Source organism: Conger conger, chromosome 12 (genome assembly GCF_963514075.1).
Source record: "Conger conger chromosome 12, fConCon1.1, whole genome shotgun sequence".
Classification (NCBI taxonomy): Eukaryota; Metazoa; Chordata; class Actinopteri; order Anguilliformes; family Congridae; genus Conger; species Conger conger.
The window spans coordinates 35,947,572-35,969,437 of record NC_083771.1 but is presented as its reverse complement, the minus strand read 5'-3'; the positions used below and the strand labels follow the sequence as shown (position 1 = coordinate 35,969,437).

General features: G+C 41.0%; 1 protein-coding gene across 2 annotated transcripts; it reads left to right on the top strand.

Annotated features, from left to right (window-relative positions):
• Positions 1-730: 730 nt before the first annotated feature.
• mfsd14ba (major facilitator superfamily domain containing 14Ba) lies at positions 731-13,230 on the top strand. 2 transcript variants are annotated; one of them, XM_061262923.1, is made up of 12 exons: positions 731-937; positions 3,164-3,256; positions 3,678-3,740; positions 4,678-4,805; positions 5,263-5,377; positions 5,578-5,796; positions 6,428-6,541; positions 7,548-7,619; positions 7,909-8,021; positions 9,700-9,797; positions 11,483-11,640; positions 11,974-13,230. In XM_061262923.1, exons 2-12 carry the CDS (start codon positions 3,248-3,250, stop codon positions 12,193-12,195), a joined length of 1,311 nt encoding a protein of 436 aa, XP_061118907.1. In that variant the 5' UTR covers positions 731-937; positions 3,164-3,247; the 3' UTR covers positions 12,196-13,230. The 2 variants fall into 2 exon arrangements, with proteins under 2 accessions (XP_061118907.1, XP_061118905.1); XM_061262921.1 differs by having other exon boundaries at positions 731-1,023.
• Positions 13,231-21,866: the final 8,636 nt, after the last annotated feature.

Sequence of the window (21,866 nt, the reverse complement as noted above, 5' to 3'; positions counted from 1 at the left end):
ATTATATTTGCGGTAGTCATTTGGAGCGGGGTTTGAGAACATTTTGGGATGGAAATATGTGTAAAACCTGGCAACCCTCAGGAGGCAGGCTCCAGTGGTAACAGGACCCTTTCAAATCCCGCTATTATTGATTCCACATGAATCTTCAAAGATTACTAAATCACCGTATTTTGATCGCAGTATAGGCTACAATATGTCAATATGTTAGGTACATACAGCATATGTAGCTGGCAAATATAAGTACATAAGCTCCTAATGTTATCACTATTAAGCCGAGCAAGATAAGGTAAAGTAGTGGGGTCCCGGTGCCACCACACCTCCCCGTACCTCCCAGCTCCGCTTATCCGTATAGTTAATAAATTCAGTTGCTCCAACCCCGTAATAATTACTGCCTTCTGATATAATTGAATAAAAAGCAATATTTTCTTGATTTTGGTTACTTCAGATTGAAGTTTTGGCACAACATTCGTGCACGAATAGCAAACAGTTCCATAGGCGAGTAAACTGTATGCCGAATTCTCGCGAGTCACGAGAGCCGACCAAAAGTCGGATCCCTTTGAGACATGACCCCGGAAGAGGGCCTGGGAATAAAGCTTCCGTACATGCTGATTCAAGATCAGTTAAGACAACGATATGCGCGCACAGCCATCTTATACGAAAAACGGAAACTGATCCTAAGTCAGCGCTTGTGCCACCTTATCATCATACCCAGAGTGCGCTCATACATTAATCTATGAAGAGACCGGAATCCATACGGCACAGTAGTAGCTAGCAGTAACGTTAGTGTCGACGTAACTACTCAATCAAGATACAATATCTAGCTAGCTAGATAAGCCTGGTAACGTTATAATAAAGACAAAACCAAAAGGCAACCTGGAAGAAGCGGGTGCACCCAAGATATCTACGCAGCATGGATTTTATATAACTCCGGCAAGATGTGAGGAGATGTCCCAGGATAAAAATAATAAAGAGACCAACCGCATTATGTTGGTCAGAAAAATAGTAATGAAAGATGGGAGCACTGTAAGTGAGCACTTTTCCTAGCCAAATACGGCTAGCGCTACATGCGAGATATCTGGAAAGGACAGGTTGCTAGCTAGCGGGGTTGTTCGATACAGCATAGCCGTAGGGATGGCGAACGAAAAATCGCTGTGCGAATACCAACACAGGACTAGCTACTTTGGTGGCTTGGCAGGAGTAACGTTAGCCAGTCCGCTTGAAAGCGAGCTACCTGGCTAACCAAGAAACTGATAGCTAGCTCTAGCCTATTCGCTGCCTTAACGTAGCTGTAGACATCACTGGTGTAGCCATCTATCTGGACTGATGATAGCTAGCGAATACACATTTCTTATCCGTGCGTCATTTATTTTTGCGAACTTAACTAGCTATATGCCAAGCTAACATGTGATTTATTTGATACACTTTACAGTCTATTAATATTCAACGAGATCGGAATAACAACAATAAAGGACTAGGCAGCAACACCGGCAGGTGTCAAAGGATTTAAATAGAGCTAGTTACCTAGCTAGCTCTAGTCATTTTTGCGAAACTAACGCAGCTAGCTCTAGTTTTGGCGTTGTATACGGTAGCTAATATAGCTATAACGTAATCGAGACTATGCATGTTAGGTAACTAGCTAGTTGGCCAACACACCTAGATTTACTGATAAATAGCACTAACGTTATTTAACCCGGAACATTTTGTAAAAATGTGTAATGTAATGTATCTATACTGCTAGAAATCCAGCTTGCTTGCTAGCTAGCTAAGTGCTGGCTGTATGTGAAGAAACAATTTCCTTATGTTTTTCGCCACAAGGTAGCTAGCTAGTTATGTAGGTAATAGTCTGCTGCCAAGGTAGGAATTGTTTCCCTGACAGATCCGTGACAGGTGAAATATCTGAAAACAGTCAACTTCGCTAGGATATCTGATCAGTTCACAGATCAAGCTCCTTGTTGAATTAAATGGCATATCATTCCATGCTCAATGTTCAGTTATCCAACCAGTTCCAAAAAATGTTAACTAACAATACATTAACATTTTATGGAACACCTTGGACAACTGAACATCAGCTAAGCATTTTGAGTGGTACTAAAAGTAGCTGTGTTACACTGAAGGTTATTTTTAACCCAATTTTAATTCATACATGGACTAATATTAAAATGTTATTTTATTCAGATTATTTTTTTGTAGTTTTCTGTTGGTCTTTGTTAATTAGCATCATATGGATCAAGGAATACTACTGTGTACATTATTACTAGGCAATTTGTACATGATTCCCACATGTCTTAAGCATTTGTTTGCATTTTTAATGGCTGTTAAACAAGCCTTTATTGTGCTTGTGAGATGGGTACCATGCATCATTTCCTGGAAGGATGGGTAGGGAAAGTAAAAGTGTGGATGTGGTTTTATGTGATCACACAGCAACTTCCAAATGGCTTACCATCACAACCATTCATTAATGCTCTGCTAGGAAGCTGAGACATGGTCGTAGGTAGATTGTCCGGCAGGAACAGACCCATGGCTGTCATCTTTGCCAGGGGTGTTTGCACAAAGTATTAAACCAGGGGTGCCAATAATTGTGAAACCTCTTTTCTGGGGGAGTGTCTTCGTGCACTGCCCATTGATGTTCTCAAAAGTTAACTCAGGGGTGGGTTTTCCCCCTACATGTACCTATTGCCTGTTTGACGAGTTCTCAAAATCAATCTGTGAGAACAGTTCAAAGTTATTCATTCAAATGAATTATGTTGACTCCTTATCCACTAATCTTCCGGCTTTCTGTTTTCTTCCGGCTTTCTGTTTTCTCAGATAGCATTTTTGGTTTGTAATTTTACATCTAGCTGCAGTCATGCAGCAGTATGGAAATTAATTTGCTGGCTTTTCATCAAAATCATAAACTCTTCTTTAAAGCATAAAGGTTTGAAGTATAATCTTGTGATTGCTTGTAATAGATAACGCCTTGCAACAACAACAAAATGTTGGAAACAGGCTGTTATTTTAGTTGGGTTTTCTGTCCAATAACTTTGTGGTCCTGGCAATGTGTTGGTTAGTGGTTGGCAGGACACTTGCATACATTAACCACCTTATTTGCCGATGTAGCAACGTGGTTAGTCCAGTGGTTTGGGAAGTAATTTAATCTCTTTCTCCTTTTCCATTTTCCTTGCAGCAGAGTATTGGCAATGCCAGGGTGATCCATGCTGTGGTGGTCATTTTTTTGGAATTCTTTGCCTGGGGTTTGCTCACAACTCCAATGCTGACTGTAAGTCCCATTTGTGACACCATTTATGACGGCTAAACATTTAGAGTGAAGCAACTGTTGAAGCTCTTATCTAAGCCATGTGTAGCCTATTTCTTTTAGAACTTTTTCATCAGGGATATATTTTGCATAAACTGTAATGTGTGGATGAACATTTGTTGCTTGGGACCCTTTGGGGTTTGTTGGAAAGATCAGCGAATATGTAGCTCAGTGCTAAAGGTTTAAAGCAGAGATGGCACTGCGTTGCTTAGCACTGGTGTTTTGGATAGCTGAGCCACAACACTCCTTTCTCCAATAATATGTATAAAAATGTAGAGGACAGAAAATTAAAGCTTTTTTAACTTTGTGAAGATAAAGCAGAACCCTTTGAAAACAGCTTTCCAAAATATGATATTGTGAATTAATGAGCTCTTTTTCTGTTTAGGTTCTACATGAAACGTTTCCTCAACATACGTTTTTAATGAATGGTCTCATTCAGGGTGTAAAGGTAAGAGATTCTGCTGGCCACAAAACTGGCATGAATGAAAGGATATTGGAAGTGCATCACCAGATTGTTGTTTTTTGTAGACAGGTTTCTGTAATGTTTCTAAGTGCCTTTATATAATACTTTTATCCAATGTACTTTACAAATAATGCCTCTCATTCCACCATTCACACACTCACACACCAACGGCAACATATCATTGGTCGGCACTGCACCTACCAGCTCATTGGGAGCAATTGGGGGGTCAGTTGTCTTGCTCTGCATGGAGGAATGGTCAAAGATCCCTTCAAATGTGTTCTCGAACTATCATCAACGATAGGAAACAACACAGTATTAAACCAGGGCTGTCAATAGCTGTGGAACCTGTTTTTGGGGGAAATAAATTGTTTATTTGAAAAATGTAAGCCTTTGGTTGATTCCGTTGAATCATTAATCATGCTGTATGCATACTGGAAAATACAGCTTATGTCGGTTACTGTATTTTTTAGATGACACCACTTTTTTGCATATTTATCAAGGGTGCCAATAATTCTGGAGCCCACTATATACATTTTGATTTAATTATAGCAGTTTATCCAAATAAAAGCTGAGCTAGGCCTACTGTATGTGTATTTCTTTTTACCTGAAAAAAAAGTCTAAACCATTCATAAACAGTAGCCTAATGCTTATGATAGTTAGCCAAAATATCATTCTGAAAAAACCCAAGAATGTTTGTCAGTATGATATGATGCACGCAACAAAGTATGAATGCAGTGTAACCTTGAAACACATGGTTTACTTCCAGTAGAGGTGTGGGAAGAAATTGCTTGAATATGTCATATTGCTTGAACCCTCATTCAGCATGCAGTGTTTCATTATGCCACTTGTGTGAGTCTTGGTGTTTCTATATATCAGTTGTGCATCATCATTGGAGGTGTCAATTATTTCTGTCCTCTGACAGGGCCTGCTCTCTTTCATGAGTGCCCCTCTAATTGGAGCTCTGTCGGATGTGTGGGGCAGGAAGTCCTTCCTGCTAGTCACTGTGTTTTTCACCTGTGCTCCCATTCCTCTAATGAGGATAAGTCCCTGGTAAGAGGTGCTAGCGCCACTTGAATGTCTTTTGTCCTTCGTGTAGCATCCGTGAAGGGTTTCGCTTCGGGCTATTAACCTCACTGTGACAGAAAGATAGATGTGGGCATTTTATTTGCAATTTAATTTTAGGGATGTGAGGGAATGACTTTTTTTTTTTCTGGACTGATCATGCCTTGGCAGTCTCTTGATTATAATACTGCCAACTAATTCACAATAGCTGCTTGAACTACAGAAAAAGGCTATGAAACAGCTTTGAGATATGTGCCCTTTAAAGCTTGTTTTATCTATTCATTTAAGCAATGATGTTCCTGCTCAGTGAACATTTTATGAGTCAATTTTGTAGAAATGGATTTGTGCTAGTCAAGGCCCTTCAGGAAATTGTCTGCCATATTTTGCTAATATGATTTTAGTTTTCTGAATGTATTCTGAAACAGTTTCATCCTCATCTCCCTAGGTGGTATTTTGCTATGATATCTGTATCCGGAATATTCTCTGTCACTTTCTCAGTAATATTTGCATATGTAGCTGATGTAACTGAGGAACACGAGAGAAGCACAGCATATGGGTTGGTAAGAGCCTTAATTTCCTAAACACTTCTTCCTGCTTGCTCATGTATTTATGAATTGCAAATTTTAGCCTTCTCCATGGTGACACGACATGGAAATGCCAGCACGCTTGTGTGACGGTAATATGATAGTATGCGTATGTTCGGTGTGTGAGCGCACATTTGGCCTGGTCTGCGGTATGAAGCTCTTGCACTTGGCTTCAGGTTTCTGCAACGTTCGCCGGAAGCTTGGTAACGAGTCCCGCTATAGGAGCCTACCTCTCCACTAACTACGGAGACAACGTGGTGGTGTTGGTGGCCACCATTATCGCGCTGGTTGATATCTGCTTCATCCTGCTGGCCGTGCCCGAATCGCTTCCGGAGAAGATGAGGCTAACATCGTGGGGCGCGCCCATTTCCTGGGAGCAAGCCGACCCCTTTACCGTGAGTGCTTGGGTCGCAATTATAGTTTTTTTGTCCTGTTACCACCCATGGGACTTTTTTACATTTTACCATTTTCTGCAGTAATTATTCTTCCTAGATTTTTAAGAAAAAAGTTTGACTGCTAATTAATGTAGATAGACATCCAGTATCCAGTTTGCCCCCTCTAAATAGCTTGGGAGCTTTAGTGCAGCATTAACCGGAGGAAACCAGGCCAAATTGATCCCTGCAGAACGAAGCCACTTCTGTCACACCACTCCAGAATCCAAGTCATACCTGGCTAATGGCATAGTCCGGGCTGGGCTTTCAGGCTCAGCCTGCATTAATGGCGAGTGGCCTTACCTACTGAGCCAGTGAAGGCTTGGATTTGAAAAGCTGCCTTCAGCTAAACCTTCGCACATCATCATCACTCTCACAGTACAGGGCACAGGCTGCCCCCTCTGGTCACTCACATGTACTGCACAAAGCACATTCTTCTGTCACAGGTGATGTATGGATTTTAAATGCTCACCTAATTATTGGATCTGGGTGGAATTCTATTAATCTTGCATTTTTTAACAATATTGTCAGTGGAGATTGAGCAGTTAATTCTCTCCGGTGGGAATATGCCTTCATTTTCTCTCTGTTCCTGCAGTCCTTGAGGAAAGTGGGGAAGGACAGCACGGTGCTGCTCATCTGTATCACAGTGTTCCTCTCCTATTTGCCAGAGGCTGGCCAATACTCAAGCTTCTTCCTGTATCTACGACAGGTAATCTTTCCTTATCAGTGATCTTGGAAATCTCATTTCTCCCACTCATTACACTTTTTGATGTTTGGGACTCATCCATCACACTCTGTGTTAAAGACTTGGCGCTGTTCCTTCTGTGATAGGAATGCTGCATTGCTGTATGTTTAGTTCCTTCTTTCCTATTATACATGTTTACATTGTGAGTGCAGCAGTTGGCCTGCAACACATTTAAAAATGCAGAGTAGTCTCAAGCGCTCTGTCATCCGTCATTAACTTTAACGCTGGGACAAAACATTCCCAGCCCTGCAGAATCCTTGGTGCAATAAAAACAGGTGCAAACTAAAATATCTGCTGTTGCTTGTAACATGGTATTTTCATATTTTATGATTTTGGTTAACACAGATCTGTAACCATCTGGCTATGTGGAGGTTCCACACACTTCCAATGCCTTTTCTGGGTTATCTGCCCCTGCAGGAAAGAATGATCAACTCAGCACTTTCTTGAGATTCAATTTAACTTTATCCTTTGCATCCTTATCCTTTAAATGTTCTTCTTATATTAACTCACACCTATAACCATACACTCTACGGTTGGAAAAACATAAAAATATGTTTCAAACATTGTTTGAGAGACCAATTTGAGTAGGCCTACATCTGGTTGAGCCAAATTAGGCACAATGCAGCCGAAGGGTACCTTAGCCAAATGATGTCCATGTTCAGCAGTCGAATACATAATATGCCCTGCTGTATGCAAATACATAATGCAGTCATAACGTCTGTGCAATGCTTCACAGAGTGTTTTGAATAGCATCGCAGTGTGCAGAATTGTGCAGAGCAGATTGGTTTGAGGCAGCCAGCTGCTGTGGTATTTGAAACGGGTTCTGCGCTGTGCTTTTCAGAGGCCTGTTGTGTGCTTTGTGCCGCGGGCTCCCCGGTCGCCCCACTGACAGGCCGTCGTTCAGCCCGGCTGCTTGAATCCCAGCCGTAGCGCCATGCACATAACGCGCTGCGGTGTTCTTCTGTTTCAGGTCATTAACTTCTCATCCACGGCCATTGCCGCGTTCATAGCGGTGGTGGGGATCCTTTCCATCCTGGCTCAGGTGCGTACCCATGTTCCAGCCACTGCCCTCGCCGCTGTCCTCTTCACCTAGTAATCGATGCAGCTCAGGCCGCTGAAGTTCATTGCAATTTTCAGTTGTGCGTATTCATCATTTTTGTCAGACTTAGCTGATTTCTGCCCCGCGCAGCAAGTCTCGCTTCAGGCTAATGCGGTGGCCCAGTGACACATGTAGCGCACAGATGAAAACGTGACCAGAGCCTGTGCGCTTTGACAGCCTCTCTGGCTTAGTGTGAGGTGGCTCTAAGGCAGCTCTTTTCCTCTCCTGGCAGACGGTGTTCCTCAGCGTTTTAATGAGGTCGATTGGGAATAAGAACACAGTCCTGCTTGGACTGGGTTTTCAGATGCTCCAGCTGGCCTGGTACGGCTTCGGATCGGAACCGTGGTAAGCACTCACCTTGGAGTCTCCTCTCCCCGGCACACGATGTGCGGGCCAAAGGCCTCGAGAGAAAATAAAATGTCAGCCTTTTTTCCAGCGCGGAGAGCAGCTGTGTAAGAAGTGGAAACCCAGAATGCATTGCAGCAGGTTATTGGGCTGTCCGAAGACAGTGGAATGGTTTTTATGCTTGTGTGTTTTTGTTAGAGGAGGTTGTATGTAAGGGTAATGATATGGAATTGCATACTTATGCATTAATGTGTTTTCTACAGATAATACCTCATTGGTCATAGTGATTCATTAATTCTGTACATTTTCCTTCCCTTTGTTGTTACGGGGGAGCAGTTTTGGTGCCTTAGTTTAAGTCTAGTGATGCCCTGCTCAGCCTCATATGTCACCGTGATGGACAGAGTTGAGTTGTTTTTGGGAGGGAATGGGAGGGAATCACATCACATGTAGTATGAACAAATGGAAGCTGGGGTCAGCATAAGGATGATAAAAACCCCCATTACAAAACTGCTTACAAATACCATGTTTTCCCTTATTTTCTAATTTCATATTTTTACATGAGATTGGATTTGCCAATTTGATTCTACCATTTGGATTATTATTGGTTAAATATTATGGTTAATAGAAGTATGATTGTGCTGTATTACACATTTATTCTTTTATGATTATTAAGGTTGTTGGAAAGGTGGGAGATGTCAGTGAGCACAAATACACATATAAAGCATGTATTGAGAATATTTGTGCTGAAGAGGTTTTTAGTGTGTTAATATTATTGTAAAACTGGAGTAAACTGGCGAGTGTGTAATGTTTTGATTTCTACTTGAGATTTGTCCACTTTAGCACAGTGCTGTTCTGCACGCAGGGAGAGAACACTTAGACAGCACTGACAGGCTCTCTGAGTGTAAAAGGTCACAGTTGTTTGTCAAAATGCCAATGGCTATCTGGTGTGCTCTTTGCACTTATGTGTCCAAGTCAGCCTTTAAGCATCCAGCGGATGCTGTAGAACCAATCTGTGAATTATCGACAAAAATAACAAAATGGAGGCACTATGATCTGAGCAGTAAAAACCATGATCACTGTATATTCTCTTGCATATTTCTTGTAGCCCCCAGCTGTAATACACGTCTTACTTCCATTTAAAATCATATTTTTCTTGTCGTGCACAATGTACTTCTATTTACTGAGGGTGCACATACAGGTTACACTGAGCTGTAGAGGTTAGGGTAAACGCAGCAGGACCTGGTCTACACTGAGCTGTAGAGGGTGGGGTAAACACAGCAGGACCTGGTCTACACTGAGCTTTAGAAGGTGGGGTAAACACAGCAGGACCTGGTCTACACTGAGCTTTAGAAGGTGGGGTAAACACAGCAGGGGTAAACACAGCAGGACCTGGTCTACACTGAGCTTTAGAAGGTGGGGTAAACACAGCAGGACCTGGTCTACACTGAGCTTTAGAAGGTGGGGTAAACACAGCAGGACCTGGTCTACACTGAGCTTTAGAAGGTGGGGTAAACACAGCAGGACCTGGTCTACACTGAGCTTTAGAAGGTGGGGTAAACACAGCAGGACCTGGTCTACACTGAGCTGTGGAGGGTGGGATAAATGCAGCAGGGTCTGGTCTACACTGAGCTACACTGAGTATGGGGTAACAGGCGTGGCTGTTGGCGTTGTCTTTCAGGATGATGTGGGCAGCGGGTGCGGTGGCAGCCATGTCCAGCATCACCTTCCCTGCCGTGAGCGCCCTGGTGTCCCGCAGTGCAGAGCCTGATCAGCAGGGTAAGACTCTGCCCTGAAACACAGACCGGCTGTGTCACGCACGACCCAGCGTCACACACGACCCAGCGTCACACACGACCCAATCACACACGACCCAGCGTCACACACGACCCAGCTTTCACACACGACCCAGCGTCACACATGACCCAGCGTCACACACGACCCAGCGTCACACACGACCCAGCGTCACACACGACCCAGCGCCACACACGACCCAGCGCCACACACGACCCAGCGTCACACACGACCCAGCGTCACACATGACCCAGCGTCACACACGACCCAGCGTCACACACGACCCAGCGCCTTAATCCCAGATTCCCCAGTGCAGGGTTAATTTAATAATTCAGCTAACGGTAAGCCTTGGATATGTGGAGCACTTGGAAAGAAGCTTACCTCTCGGTGTCTTTGCTGCCCAGTTACTGACTATATACTGCAGGCGTTTCTGAAAGTCATCCAGAGGGCCTGGTGTAAAGATAAAACTCCCGTATACCTGTCCTTACGTTGAAGCTATTTGTTTATATCCGTTATGTTGTCGTCGTGACAATAATACTTTTTTTTTACAAAGATTTTCCATTGATACTACAGCATATAGTCCCTTGTACCAGCTCAAAAATAGTACCTTGTGTAAGGGTATGACAGTAGTGCTTCGCCTGGGGCTGAAATGTGTAACCTTATGTTAGTTTTTTTTTTATTGGGCATGTGTTATACCAGATGAGTATGATCTATATAATATTTTTGTTTTATCAATGAGAGTGCTCCAAATACATGTGGAATTTCAAACATTGAAATAATACTGTCAAATAAACATTGCAATATTCTAGACTAGTATTTTTGGAACATTTTACAATGCATCAACTGCATATATCTGAGCTTTGATGATACTGTTTATAGCACTTTAACTGCTAACAAGGGAATTACACAGAGGAGATGGGAATGACCTGCACTGGTATCCCAGTTGCAATTACAGGAAGATCTCAGGGGCGAACATACAGAATCCACTTTATTCAGTCTGCCTGCTGTGGATATCTGTGTGCAGGGGGCAGAGTGGATAGCCGGGCTGTGTGCCACGGTTACCTGTCGATCTGTCTCTCAGCAGTGTTTACCCAGCATTGTGAGTTTATCGAGTCCTTTATCCGTGAGGTCACCATTCATACACTACAAGCATTTTTGTGTGTTCAGAGTTGTAATCTGAGTTTCTGACTGGTCCATTCACTTGAATCGGTCAGTGGGGCAAAGGCCAGTAAGAATTTTCTGCTTACTGAGCTCACAAAACCTGTGTAACGCATGCAAGGCAGACGTTTTATGTTTGCTGCATGGACCATATTCTTTCTAGTTTGGACCTACATTAAGGACTATTGTGTAAAAAACTCTTGTAGAGCTAGTGTATTTGGATACATTTTCAGACTGTGTTGTCATAGGAGTTCTGGTTGTGCAGATAACGGTGTACATGAACTTCCCCTCCTTTAAATAATAATAAAAATAACTCACCTTTGGTGATATTGCCATCTTGTGGCTACCATTGCACACAGAACCTGAATTTTATTGTCCTATGTTTTATCACTCATTTTGAAACTGTTTCGCCATCATTTTTCTCTGTCATATTTATTTGGTTATGGCCTAAGCAGGTGTAAACCAGTTCATTATTGTGGAAACCAGTGTTTGCGTATTCTGCTCCCGTCCAGGAGTGGTCCAGGGGATGATAACAGGAATACGGGGTTTGTGCAATGGACTGGGCCCGGCTCTGTATGGGTTCATCTTCTTCCTCTTCAACGTGGAGCTGAAGCCCATCGACCCCGTCCAGGGAGACAAGACGTCCCCTTTGCTCAGCCCCAGTGACGAGGTACGCTAAATGCTCCGTTTTACAGCAGGTCCTTCAATGTACACTTGGAAAAACAAACAATCTAATGAAACCAGTGGGAATATCAAGGCTGGGTAGTTTGAGTCTTTAACAATGCCCGGTATTGACTTGATAGTAGATCTAAATGCACCTAATAATAATAGGACGAACAAGTGCGGGCCCTATTGAGGATGTGGTCACAGCAGGTCTGTGGAACTCCATTATGCAGTGCATTACAGAACAGGCGTGGTGCTGGTGTCTTCAGTCTGACGTGGTACACCCGGGGGCGAGCCGCAGTGCGTTTAGCGCTCTCTCTCTTTCTCTCTCCCCCTGCAGAAGCCCGTGATCCCCGGCCCGCCCTTCCTGTTCGGAGCGTGTGCGGTTCTCCTGGCGTTTGTCGTGGCCTTCTTCATCCCGGAGCAGCAGAGCGGGGCGCTGAAGACCTGCCACGCCCGCAAGCACAGCGCCAGTGCGGGGGCCGCCGGCGGGCAGTGCAGCACCCCCCTGCCCGGCAGCGATGAGGACATCGAACCTCTGCTGCAGGACAGCAGCGTGTGACCCCCAGGGGCCCCGCAGCCCCGAGGGCCCGAGCCGAGAGGGCCCCAGCGTCTTCCCATCTCCAGTGAGAATGAGCAGGTCCTTACCGGGAAGTGTTTGTCAAACCTGTCTTTTACTTAGTTTTTTGCAACTTGTACAGAAGCGTTTAATTGCGTTATTATCAGTGTGGAGTATTATTAGTATTCTGTTCTCCGTATGAATCGGAGACTGGGGACAGAGTTGCGAGTTCTGGGCTTGGTTTGTTTCAATAGTATTGTGAATCGGTTAACATCTGCTGTGTAACAATCGAGCTGCCAATATGGAAAGAAGAAGATTCTATGTGAAATACATGCGTTTTAAATGTTTTTATTGTCTCTAAATTAACTCTGTTTATTTAATAAAACATTGCGGCAGGCTGTATTACAAATAGGCAGAAAATATATTAGTTAACTTACTTTATAAAATTTTCTGAAGTGAAATTGATGTCCTTTTACTGGCTTAAGAAGCCTACAAGACATTTCCAGTGAGCAGTTATCTTGTGTATTTTGTATTATTTCAGATGTATATTGGAAACATTGCTCACCTGTGTAATCTTCAAGGGCAATAGACCTTAAAGCAGAACTACTGTACACGTTACTGCTAGCATAGCTGCATCATTATTGGTGTTGTCACTGACACATCACAGGAAGCCATTCATTTGCTGGTTTGTGTGCTTTTTCTGAGTGTTATTGGGAAGCAAGTAGCATTTAACAGTTCGAGGTGAACGTATAGATGTTTACTAAATGCTCAATTCTATGCATTATTATATACTTTCAACACAACCTTTGTTACTCGGTGTCCCACAGCAATTACTGTGTGATTATTTTTTCTGTACTATATTATCTTGTAATATATTATAGCAAATATAAATTATCATAAATTGTATGTATATTTATATATTATACACTCAGTTAGCACTTTATTAGGTTTTTATTAGACTTATTTTTTATTTTTTTACTTCTACTGCTGTAGCCTATCCACTTAGACTTATGATGTGTTGTGTATTCAGAGTTGCTGTCCTGCATACCACTGTTGTAAAGTGTGGTTTTTTGCATTACTGTCACCTTCCTGTCAGCTTCGACCAGTCTGACCATTCTTAATGCGTTGTTAACGAGGGATGTCAGGAGAAGGGTCAGACTGGTCAAAGCTGACAGGAAGGTGACAGTAATGCAAATAACCACACATTACAACAGTGGTATGCAGAAGAGCATCTCTGAACACACAACGCACCTCCAAGTGGATAGGCTACAGCAGCAGAAGACCAATAAATCTAATAAACACTTAATAAAGTGCTCACTGAGTCTCTCTCTTATATATTTATATATATGTATGTATTTGATGTGCTTCTTATACTTATTTATTTTTTGTTGAATTTGTTTTATTTGAGAAAACAATACATACTTTTATTTATTTTATCCATTATTTTAATGGTTAGTATTTTTAAGGTGGCAGTGACCACATCTAAATGGTGACCTCACTTTTCACTGTTTTGTAGCCATCCTATTATAGCCCTGTCTAACCGAGTATGTTACCAGCTACCTCAGCTTTGAATGCTTTTGATTTCAGTTGAGCTCGTTAGGTTTGCTTTTTACTTTGCACAGACATGAAATACTACAGATTAGTTTCCCCACAAGAAGTTGATATTGTCATAAGAGATCTAAGCGATCGCTTCCATGAGTCACCCAACCCGTTACAACGTTAAAGCATGTGCAAACGCAAGCAAACTAGAAGAAGCATCACAGTCTCCACCTTTTAGGGCAATTCTTAATGAATTTAATCTTTATTGTTTAATAACATAGTTTTCATAGCAGCTAGTTCTCTGTGCTGGCTGTCCTCCTGCACCTACATGTGCGGATGTGTTTGACCCAGAACGCTTCCAAAAGCAATGGACCGGATTGTCAGAAGTGATGCATTGAGGCTGGTTGGGGATGGCTTCCTGCTGCCACAGGATGGCTGTTTTTCACTGAAAAAAGGATTGACCGTTGGGAGCTGTATTACATTTGAATCCCCTCCCTTTCTGGTGAAGCCTTTCCATTTGTGATATATGTCAGATGTTGTGGTATCTTGCATCCCAAAAAAAGCGTGCCCAGTTCTAAAGCATAGTGTGCCAATGTCACAGGGCTACCAGTATGCCCAGGTGTAATGCTGCCTGTTAGGAATATTGAATACTGGTCTTGAGGCATTGTAAATTTGGTGCTTGTGTTTCAAATACCGTACTTTACCCTGTTGTTCAGCAAGCCATTCCCATGTTCACCAAAGGCAGTTTGCCTGTAGATATTAGCACATCTTATAATGACGTGAGCATAGAATATGGTGTATTATTCCATTCTTGTTGCTTAGAGTTTATGCAAAGATTATGCATTCACCAAAATTGATGTCAATGATGATATACAGCTGGTTTCAGGTAACAGTTGATATTTTTATGATAACATTGTAACTAACCTGTAAAAATAGGTAGAAAGAATATTGTATTGCTTTTTCTTTCCACTGACTGTATTGGATTGTAATGTACTGTATATCTTCTAAGAAGTATTGCTAATTTAATTTGTTACTCGTTTCCAGAAGGCTATATTTTTGGAACAAAAGATATTGCTTGTGTAAGATGTCTTTTGAAACTTTTTAATGAAACACTGCATATTGAAGGTTGCTAATGCTTTGCTCAGCTTCATCTTCAGATATAAAATCAGTGTGCTACATTTGTTCTGAAGATCTATGAGCACAGAGCATTGCATTTGATCATTTATTCTGCGTTTGCAGGATACTTGATGCACTGGCGTCCTACATACCCTGCATCTTTTTGAATTTCAATTCAAATGTGCCTAACGTGTAAACATTTTAAATGCAAAAAGATGTTTTGGATTGTACATGGAGCAGTTGTGATATTGTTTTTTTTTTTAATATACATGTATAACACTGCAGATGATGTGTACATGACCTTAATATTTGTAATTCTTATGGTTACTCATAAATAGCTGCAATAACAATAAATATATAATGTAATAGAATTAAAAATGATATTTTGTGACTGTCCACTGGGTGGCAGTATGATATTGCTGAAAACTACCATCAATGTAGAGCTTAATTTCTGTTGGTACTGTGGACACACACGGACTGCTTTAAATACATTTCTTTGTTACTTATGTATTGCCCCCAACACATCAGAAAGGCTGAGGTTCTTATGTTTTCTTTGATCAAAAATAGGTTGGAAGCTTGGCTTCAAGACATTAATCGTGAAAGGACAGATTGTAGGAGTAAAGAGGAAATGCCCTGAAAATAATCCTTTCATAATCCTTTTTCAGTTGTATCCTTTACCAATTTTTTAGCTCTCACGAATATAGTTTCTACAGGAATAAAATAGGCGTGATAACAGCTAAAAACAATATGGTAATAGTAATATCTATTATTTTCAACTTGGATTAATATGGTTATCTTATTGTTTTCTTGCAACACTGAAAAAAATAAATTTGTTGGTGACCACTACATTTATTTAGGCATAATGGGAAGGTTAACTGCAAAAAATGTTGCAATAGTATAGACATGGTATCTACTAGTATTGCAGAATATCTATTACAGTTTTGCAAACTGTAGTATTGCAGTAATACAGACATAGTATATTTCACCCAGTATTCTCCTTGAACGCTTGAGGCTATTATTTGAAATCACTTAATGCTTCAAATGGCATTTAATTGCGCTGAATTCTTCCAGCAACAACTGATCTTCAGCAAAAGAGAACGTTCCAAAATGAACCGACTCTGAGGGCCATGGTAAAACTCATCACAACCCACACTTCACTCTCCAGGTGTGATTTTAGATTGTTGTTATAAATGATTTGCTACCGCATCTGATCAGACATTTCTTCTCACTATAGGCGCTTAGGATTCTTATGCCAAGCCTGTGATGTGATCTCTGAAGACGGATGTGATGTCTGGCATTTGGTTAATGACAGTCTTGACTTGGAAGTGGAACAGTCACTTTTCTCCTACGATGCTTAGATTGCGAACTGATCATTTATAACACAGTGAGAATGTCTAGAAGAGAACTGGCGTTGAAGGGAGTATGGGGGTTGTCTGATGGATGGTGTGGCAAGGGCGCGGTCTGTGGGAAGAAGCGGGGCAATCCGCAGACCTCTCCTCCTGGTTAAGTGGGCCCACACTCGGACTACGTTGTGAATCAGTCCAGGCTTTTAAAATAAGTGCTTCTTTCCACAGTAGGTGGAATAACTGTCCAGCTCCTCTGTCCTCTCGGGTGTGTCACCACGTGTGACAGATAGGCAGCGTTTATATGAAGCCTTTCATCTCATGATTGTAAGAGCTTCACGATGAAGGGGGACGCTCACCTCAACCTCACCTCACCTCACCCTATCCTAATGTGTGGGACCGGTCTGAGTGATGGCTGCAGCCATTTTGCACCAGAAAGCTTGTAGGGGTCTCAAATGAAATAAATGTCCACAAATGTAATGGAGAGTCACAAAACCACAAATGCAATACATAGTGGACCACAAGCTAATGTAATAAATGTCCGAATGGCTCAAGATAATTCTTCAAGCAATTGGTTGGTTTCTAATGTTCGGCATTTATTGGAAGTGAACTGATGATCCATTTACTGGACACTACACGTTCCAACAGTTTTGTTTCTGTGCCAATTTTGCTTGGGGAAAAAGCATGTTGAATGTTGAAAAAACTCAATTGTTTAGCCCGTAGCACTTTAAAATCCAACACAGGTGTATGTATTTGTCCCCTTCCTGATTTCCTCTATTATTTGTCACACTGAATGGTTTCAGATCTTTAGACAAAATGTAATATTAAACAAAGGTGAGCACAAAACACATTTTTAAATTTATTATTCTATTTATTTTTTCAATAGTTTTTTCACTGCACCATATGTACTAATTTGTGTAAACAGAAAAACAGCACCATCGAAAAGCGTATGCTTTTTCATTTGCCAAGGAGTGGGTAGCTGAAGTATTCTCATACTCTTCAGTTTGTTTGGACCAAAGCATCTCATTAATGTATTCATGCCAGTTAGAGACTGTGATTTTACAACTTTAAGTCAATGGAATTTCTCTAAAGTCTCTAAAGTAAAAAATGTTCTTCTGGTTAAAATGTGGACACTTTACATTAATGATTCAGAGTTAACATTCGTGAGTGGGCATCACTAATGCCACATGTCAAAAGCTCTGCGCACTTCCCTCTGTAATTCAGGGAGAGAAGGACGTTTTCAGAGAGATCCCATGGCTTTTTGCTAACCTTTCGGCAGACAATGGATTGAGCTGCAGGCATTAATCAAACATGAATTAATCTGCATACAGGGCATAGACCCAAGTTAATTATAAATGTTTCCTTGTGTCTGTGAACACAAAAGTCTGTTTTAATACATTGCATGCTTTATAAAGGATATTATTTCTGATGCATTTGCCAATTATTAAAAAAACATTGGCTCAGAATAATATGAGCAAATACACCTGCTACTATTCAAATATCAAATAACATCATCACACCAAAAAGTATTACATGTCTGTGCCTATAATCAGCAGAACACTAAAGCCTTATTGTCCTCAAGACAACTAAATACAGCATGCAAGTTTTTTTGTGTGTTTGTAACCATAACATATTATCAGAAGCATTACTACCATCTTTAAGACATTGTTTTCTGCTATCACATTAGCCAGTGAGGAGCTGATGTGTTTATAACCAATGTATTCAGGGGTGATTATAATAACCTACTGTAATACTGTTGGATTGCTAAATAGCTGGATATTTTTTCTTGGGTGAAACAGTTTAATTTTTTGTCTTGGAGGATTGTGGTAGTGCACCAATATTACTGTAACATCTGAAACTGGTTAGAGTACAAAAGGGCATCTGGGGTTGCGTTGCCTTGTGGATCCACTGTCTGGAAAATTCTGGAAGTGAATGTGGGAGCTAAGCAAAATGTAGGGGTGGCAGACCAGTGAAGGAACAACAAAAGAGCTGACTCCCATGGAACATGATGAGCGGTTGATTGTGGGAGTGTGATTGCTTTTTGGTGTTTTAACGCAGCCCCCAGGATAATGCAGCTGCACCGTCATGCACTGTTACCTCAAACCCAGCTGAATTATGGGTAAAGCGCAATTGTTTAATGAGATTTCGTTAAAGAAGTCACAATCGAAGGTAAAACAGGATTATATAGTTATCTGAGATGTTTTGTTTTTTTGTAACTGCAGTGTAATTAAGTTATTATTAACATAATATAATTAAAAATAGTTCACTGTTTTCAGTTACTACAACACTCTATAGCCCGTCTGCACTGATCAGTTCAGTTTATGTCCACGTTCATCTGCTTGTAAATGATCGTTGGTATTGCTGCCTCGAACTGAATTTCCACATGGATAGATTGGATATACCGATTGTGAAAACCCCTATGGAGGAGCAAATTAACTTCTGTAAAAATGTAACAAATTGTCAGTTGATGGATGTTAAATATATAGGGAGAGGGGAAATGGGGGCTTACGAACAGGCCATGGGCCTAACACTGAGTTTGATCTATCCTCCAGCTATCATGTGACCCTCCTTTGAAATGTGAAAAAACACATTACTATCGGCCGAATCATCACAGCACACTTACAGCCATATCTATCATCAGGACCACAAAATTACATTTTCTGATAGCAGATAAACTGTGCACATGTCACACTGCATATGAAATGAACGCACCAGGATCCTGACCAGTGGGAGACCTGAGTGTTTTAACACCACCCTCTTCCCCTTCAGATGTGTTACTGTCCACCCTGGTTTTCATGTTCCATTCAAGCTTTGTGTGAGGAATAGTTGTTCAATCCCTCAGTTTTTTCCTCTGCAACTCAATCTTGCAGGTGACTGCACAAAACTACAGCGATAAATACTTCATATCTTGTGATATTCACCAGTCTAATTGAATGTTGGTTACATTTTTTTAGGGTTGTAAACTGAAATTCTGTGAGGATGAAATTATGTGTGGCAACCATTACTAAAATCCATTGTTAATCTCAAAAAATAACATATGCAGTGGACTCCAGAATTATTGGCACCCTTGATAAATATGCACAAAAAATGTTGTATGCTCACAGACTTGTGACAGTCAATAAAGTCAATTAAAACTGTCCCTTTTAAATAGACGGTTCTTTGGCTTTTCCCATGCTGATGGTTGACAAAGGAATTTTGCATGCTTGTTACCTCATGTTTTTTCGCATGTTTGAACATAAAGTATATATCATTAGCCATGTTGTTTATTATATGCAGCCTTTTTTTCTCCATTTTTATTAAGGGTGCTAATAAATCTGGAGCCCAATGTACCTGCATCCAAGTAAAGAGATGAACATTTCCAAAACCAAATAGATTAGTCCCAAACAATGGATTTAATCAGTATCATTCATAAGTAATCTATTAAAAAGGAGATAAAAAACCATCATTCAACAGTCCTTGAATTTTTCCAGAAACACAGTCATCCTTGAATACAGTATATGTCTGCCCCCCCCCCCCCCACCCCCCCCCCCCTCCACACACACACACCAAAAAAAGAAAACCTGCATTACTCAAAGGGATTTTCTTCGTAATATCGCTTCCTGTTTGTTGAACAACTCTATATTTTGTACTGAAAGCAGACAGGATTCTCTTCTCTGTTTGTTCAACAAAATCTCTTGTTGATGCCATCTGAGACTTGAAAGAAATTGAAACTAGGCCTGGTTGTGAAAATCTCTGCTAAACAGTATAAGCTCTATAGCGCTAACAAAAATGCCAGGACTTTCATAGAAGCAAACTTAAATGGAGCTTCAGCGAGAGGGAAGTGAAACTATAAGACCACATGGTTTGAATATGCATGTTTAATTTGAATATTAAGATAATGTTGCCATAGGGACTACATGAGTGTAGATTTTTGGTTCTCATGCTAGAGAAGAGAACTGGAGCTGTACCCTTAACAACAGCTTGTCAGTAAATATTCAGCTTGAATAGATGTGTAAACTGCACCTTCTTCTGGATGAAGTGATTCATTTAGCAAGTTATGACATTTACACTACACCTCTATTGTTGTAATGCTTACAATGTGTTGCTTGAGACACTCACATACACACAAAAACTTGGAGCCTGCATGAAATTGTTTGGTGTCACTTGGTGTGGTACATGTGGCCACTGATAATTCTCAAATTGCAGTAGGATACGGTCAATGATTTTGTGCTCTGCGGCGCCTAGATGGCACTGTGGGGTTGTTTCTCTTCACTCACAAAATGAGGTTTGTGCGCATAAATCCCAAAGGCGACATTGTTGTTGAATCTTGAAGCGTGGAAGGCAACCTAACTAGATCGCTCCAGTGAATTCAGTCATTTAAATGGGCTGCAAAATGCCAGGATAAATTTGTTTGGATACTGTGTTGGATAAACATGTTATCCATGAGAATATCTAATTGTTTAATTACCGGTGTACTGTTTCAAATTTAAAAGGTGTGATAGATTTACTTTCATCAGATGAGGAAATGTGATTTATTTGGAAGTGGAACTTTAATTATTGCCATCCATGCACAATTACATTTGGTAAATGTGTCAATTAATATGATCATCTTACACACATTTTCTCCTATGCTGAAATGTCCTCATATTATATGGTTCAGATGGCTTAAGTTGTACACACATGCACATACACACAATAATGTGTGGGCATCTGATTCACTAGTATCTGCTCCTCAAAGAGCTTTGTTTGTCATATATACGTAGATCAAACCAGACAATAGACCATTAAAAAAATACTAACTAATATGAAACACATCATTTTCATATATGTGCAGTATGTCCCTCAGATAATACTATGCTGTTTAAAATGTCCTAAGTATGAGGTCCAGTGTCATTTGTCTCCTTTTACTTGGAAAATATAAACATTAGAATTTTGAGGAAAATGCTATGTGTTGACCACAGTGCTGTTTCCAACTCACAGGAAATTGCCTGTTGTGTCCACATTATCTACGGCTATTCTTATCCTGAATAGATCTGGCTTGTTTTGACAGCGTGCAACTTTACACAGGTGCGAATGTGAGTCTCTATCAATGTTGTGTACATTTTCCCCCAGGCTCATAAATATTAATGAATGGAATTTTGCATAGCCAGGGCACATCTCACAGGAGCAAAATGGATTAAAGCATGGTGCATGAACAGATTTTTTATGCATCAAAGTGTCTGGCGGGTGTCTCCGTTGCAGAGGTCAGATCAATTTGTTACTGTGGTAAGTGTTGAGAGTAATTTTTCACCTTCGTGCTCTGAGAAAGCTTAGTAGCTCCCCACAATGTTGGACTTTAAAGTATTTTTTCAAGGAGCAATTAATATGCCACAGTGCCACTTGCATGAGGTAAACCTTGTGGCACATGAAAAAAAGAAAGAAAATGACAGCACAGCTTTGAGTGGGATGCACAACGCAGAATGTGTGCTTTAGTCTCCGTCATGTTTTCGCCAATCAAGCCTGCCACAGACTAGGCAGGCCGTTTGTGCCTGTTGGTTTAGAGTAGAGATGGGTAGGCTTATCCACTGGGCCTCATGCAGAACATGGCCGTTACATTTCCACAGTCTTCCACAATTGACACCTCTGGAAATTGTTATATCTGCTTTTGCTTTTTCACAGATTTTGCAGAATGTATCCAGCTGCAAATCTTTAGTCTTT

Excerpts from the sequence above, each read along its gene's own strand:
- mfsd14ba (XM_061262921.1), top strand. The coding sequence starts at position 946 with ATGTCCCAGGATAAAAATAATAAAGAGACCAACCGCATTATGTTGGTC. Across the intron at positions 6,542-7,547 it reads TCTTCCTGTATCTACGACAG|GTCATTAACTTCTCATCCAC; the intron begins GTAATCTTTCCT and ends CTTCTGTTTCAG. Across the intron at positions 11,641-11,973 it reads TGCTCAGCCCCAGTGACGAG|AAGCCCGTGATCCCCGGCCC; the intron begins GTACGCTAAATG and ends CTCCCCCTGCAG.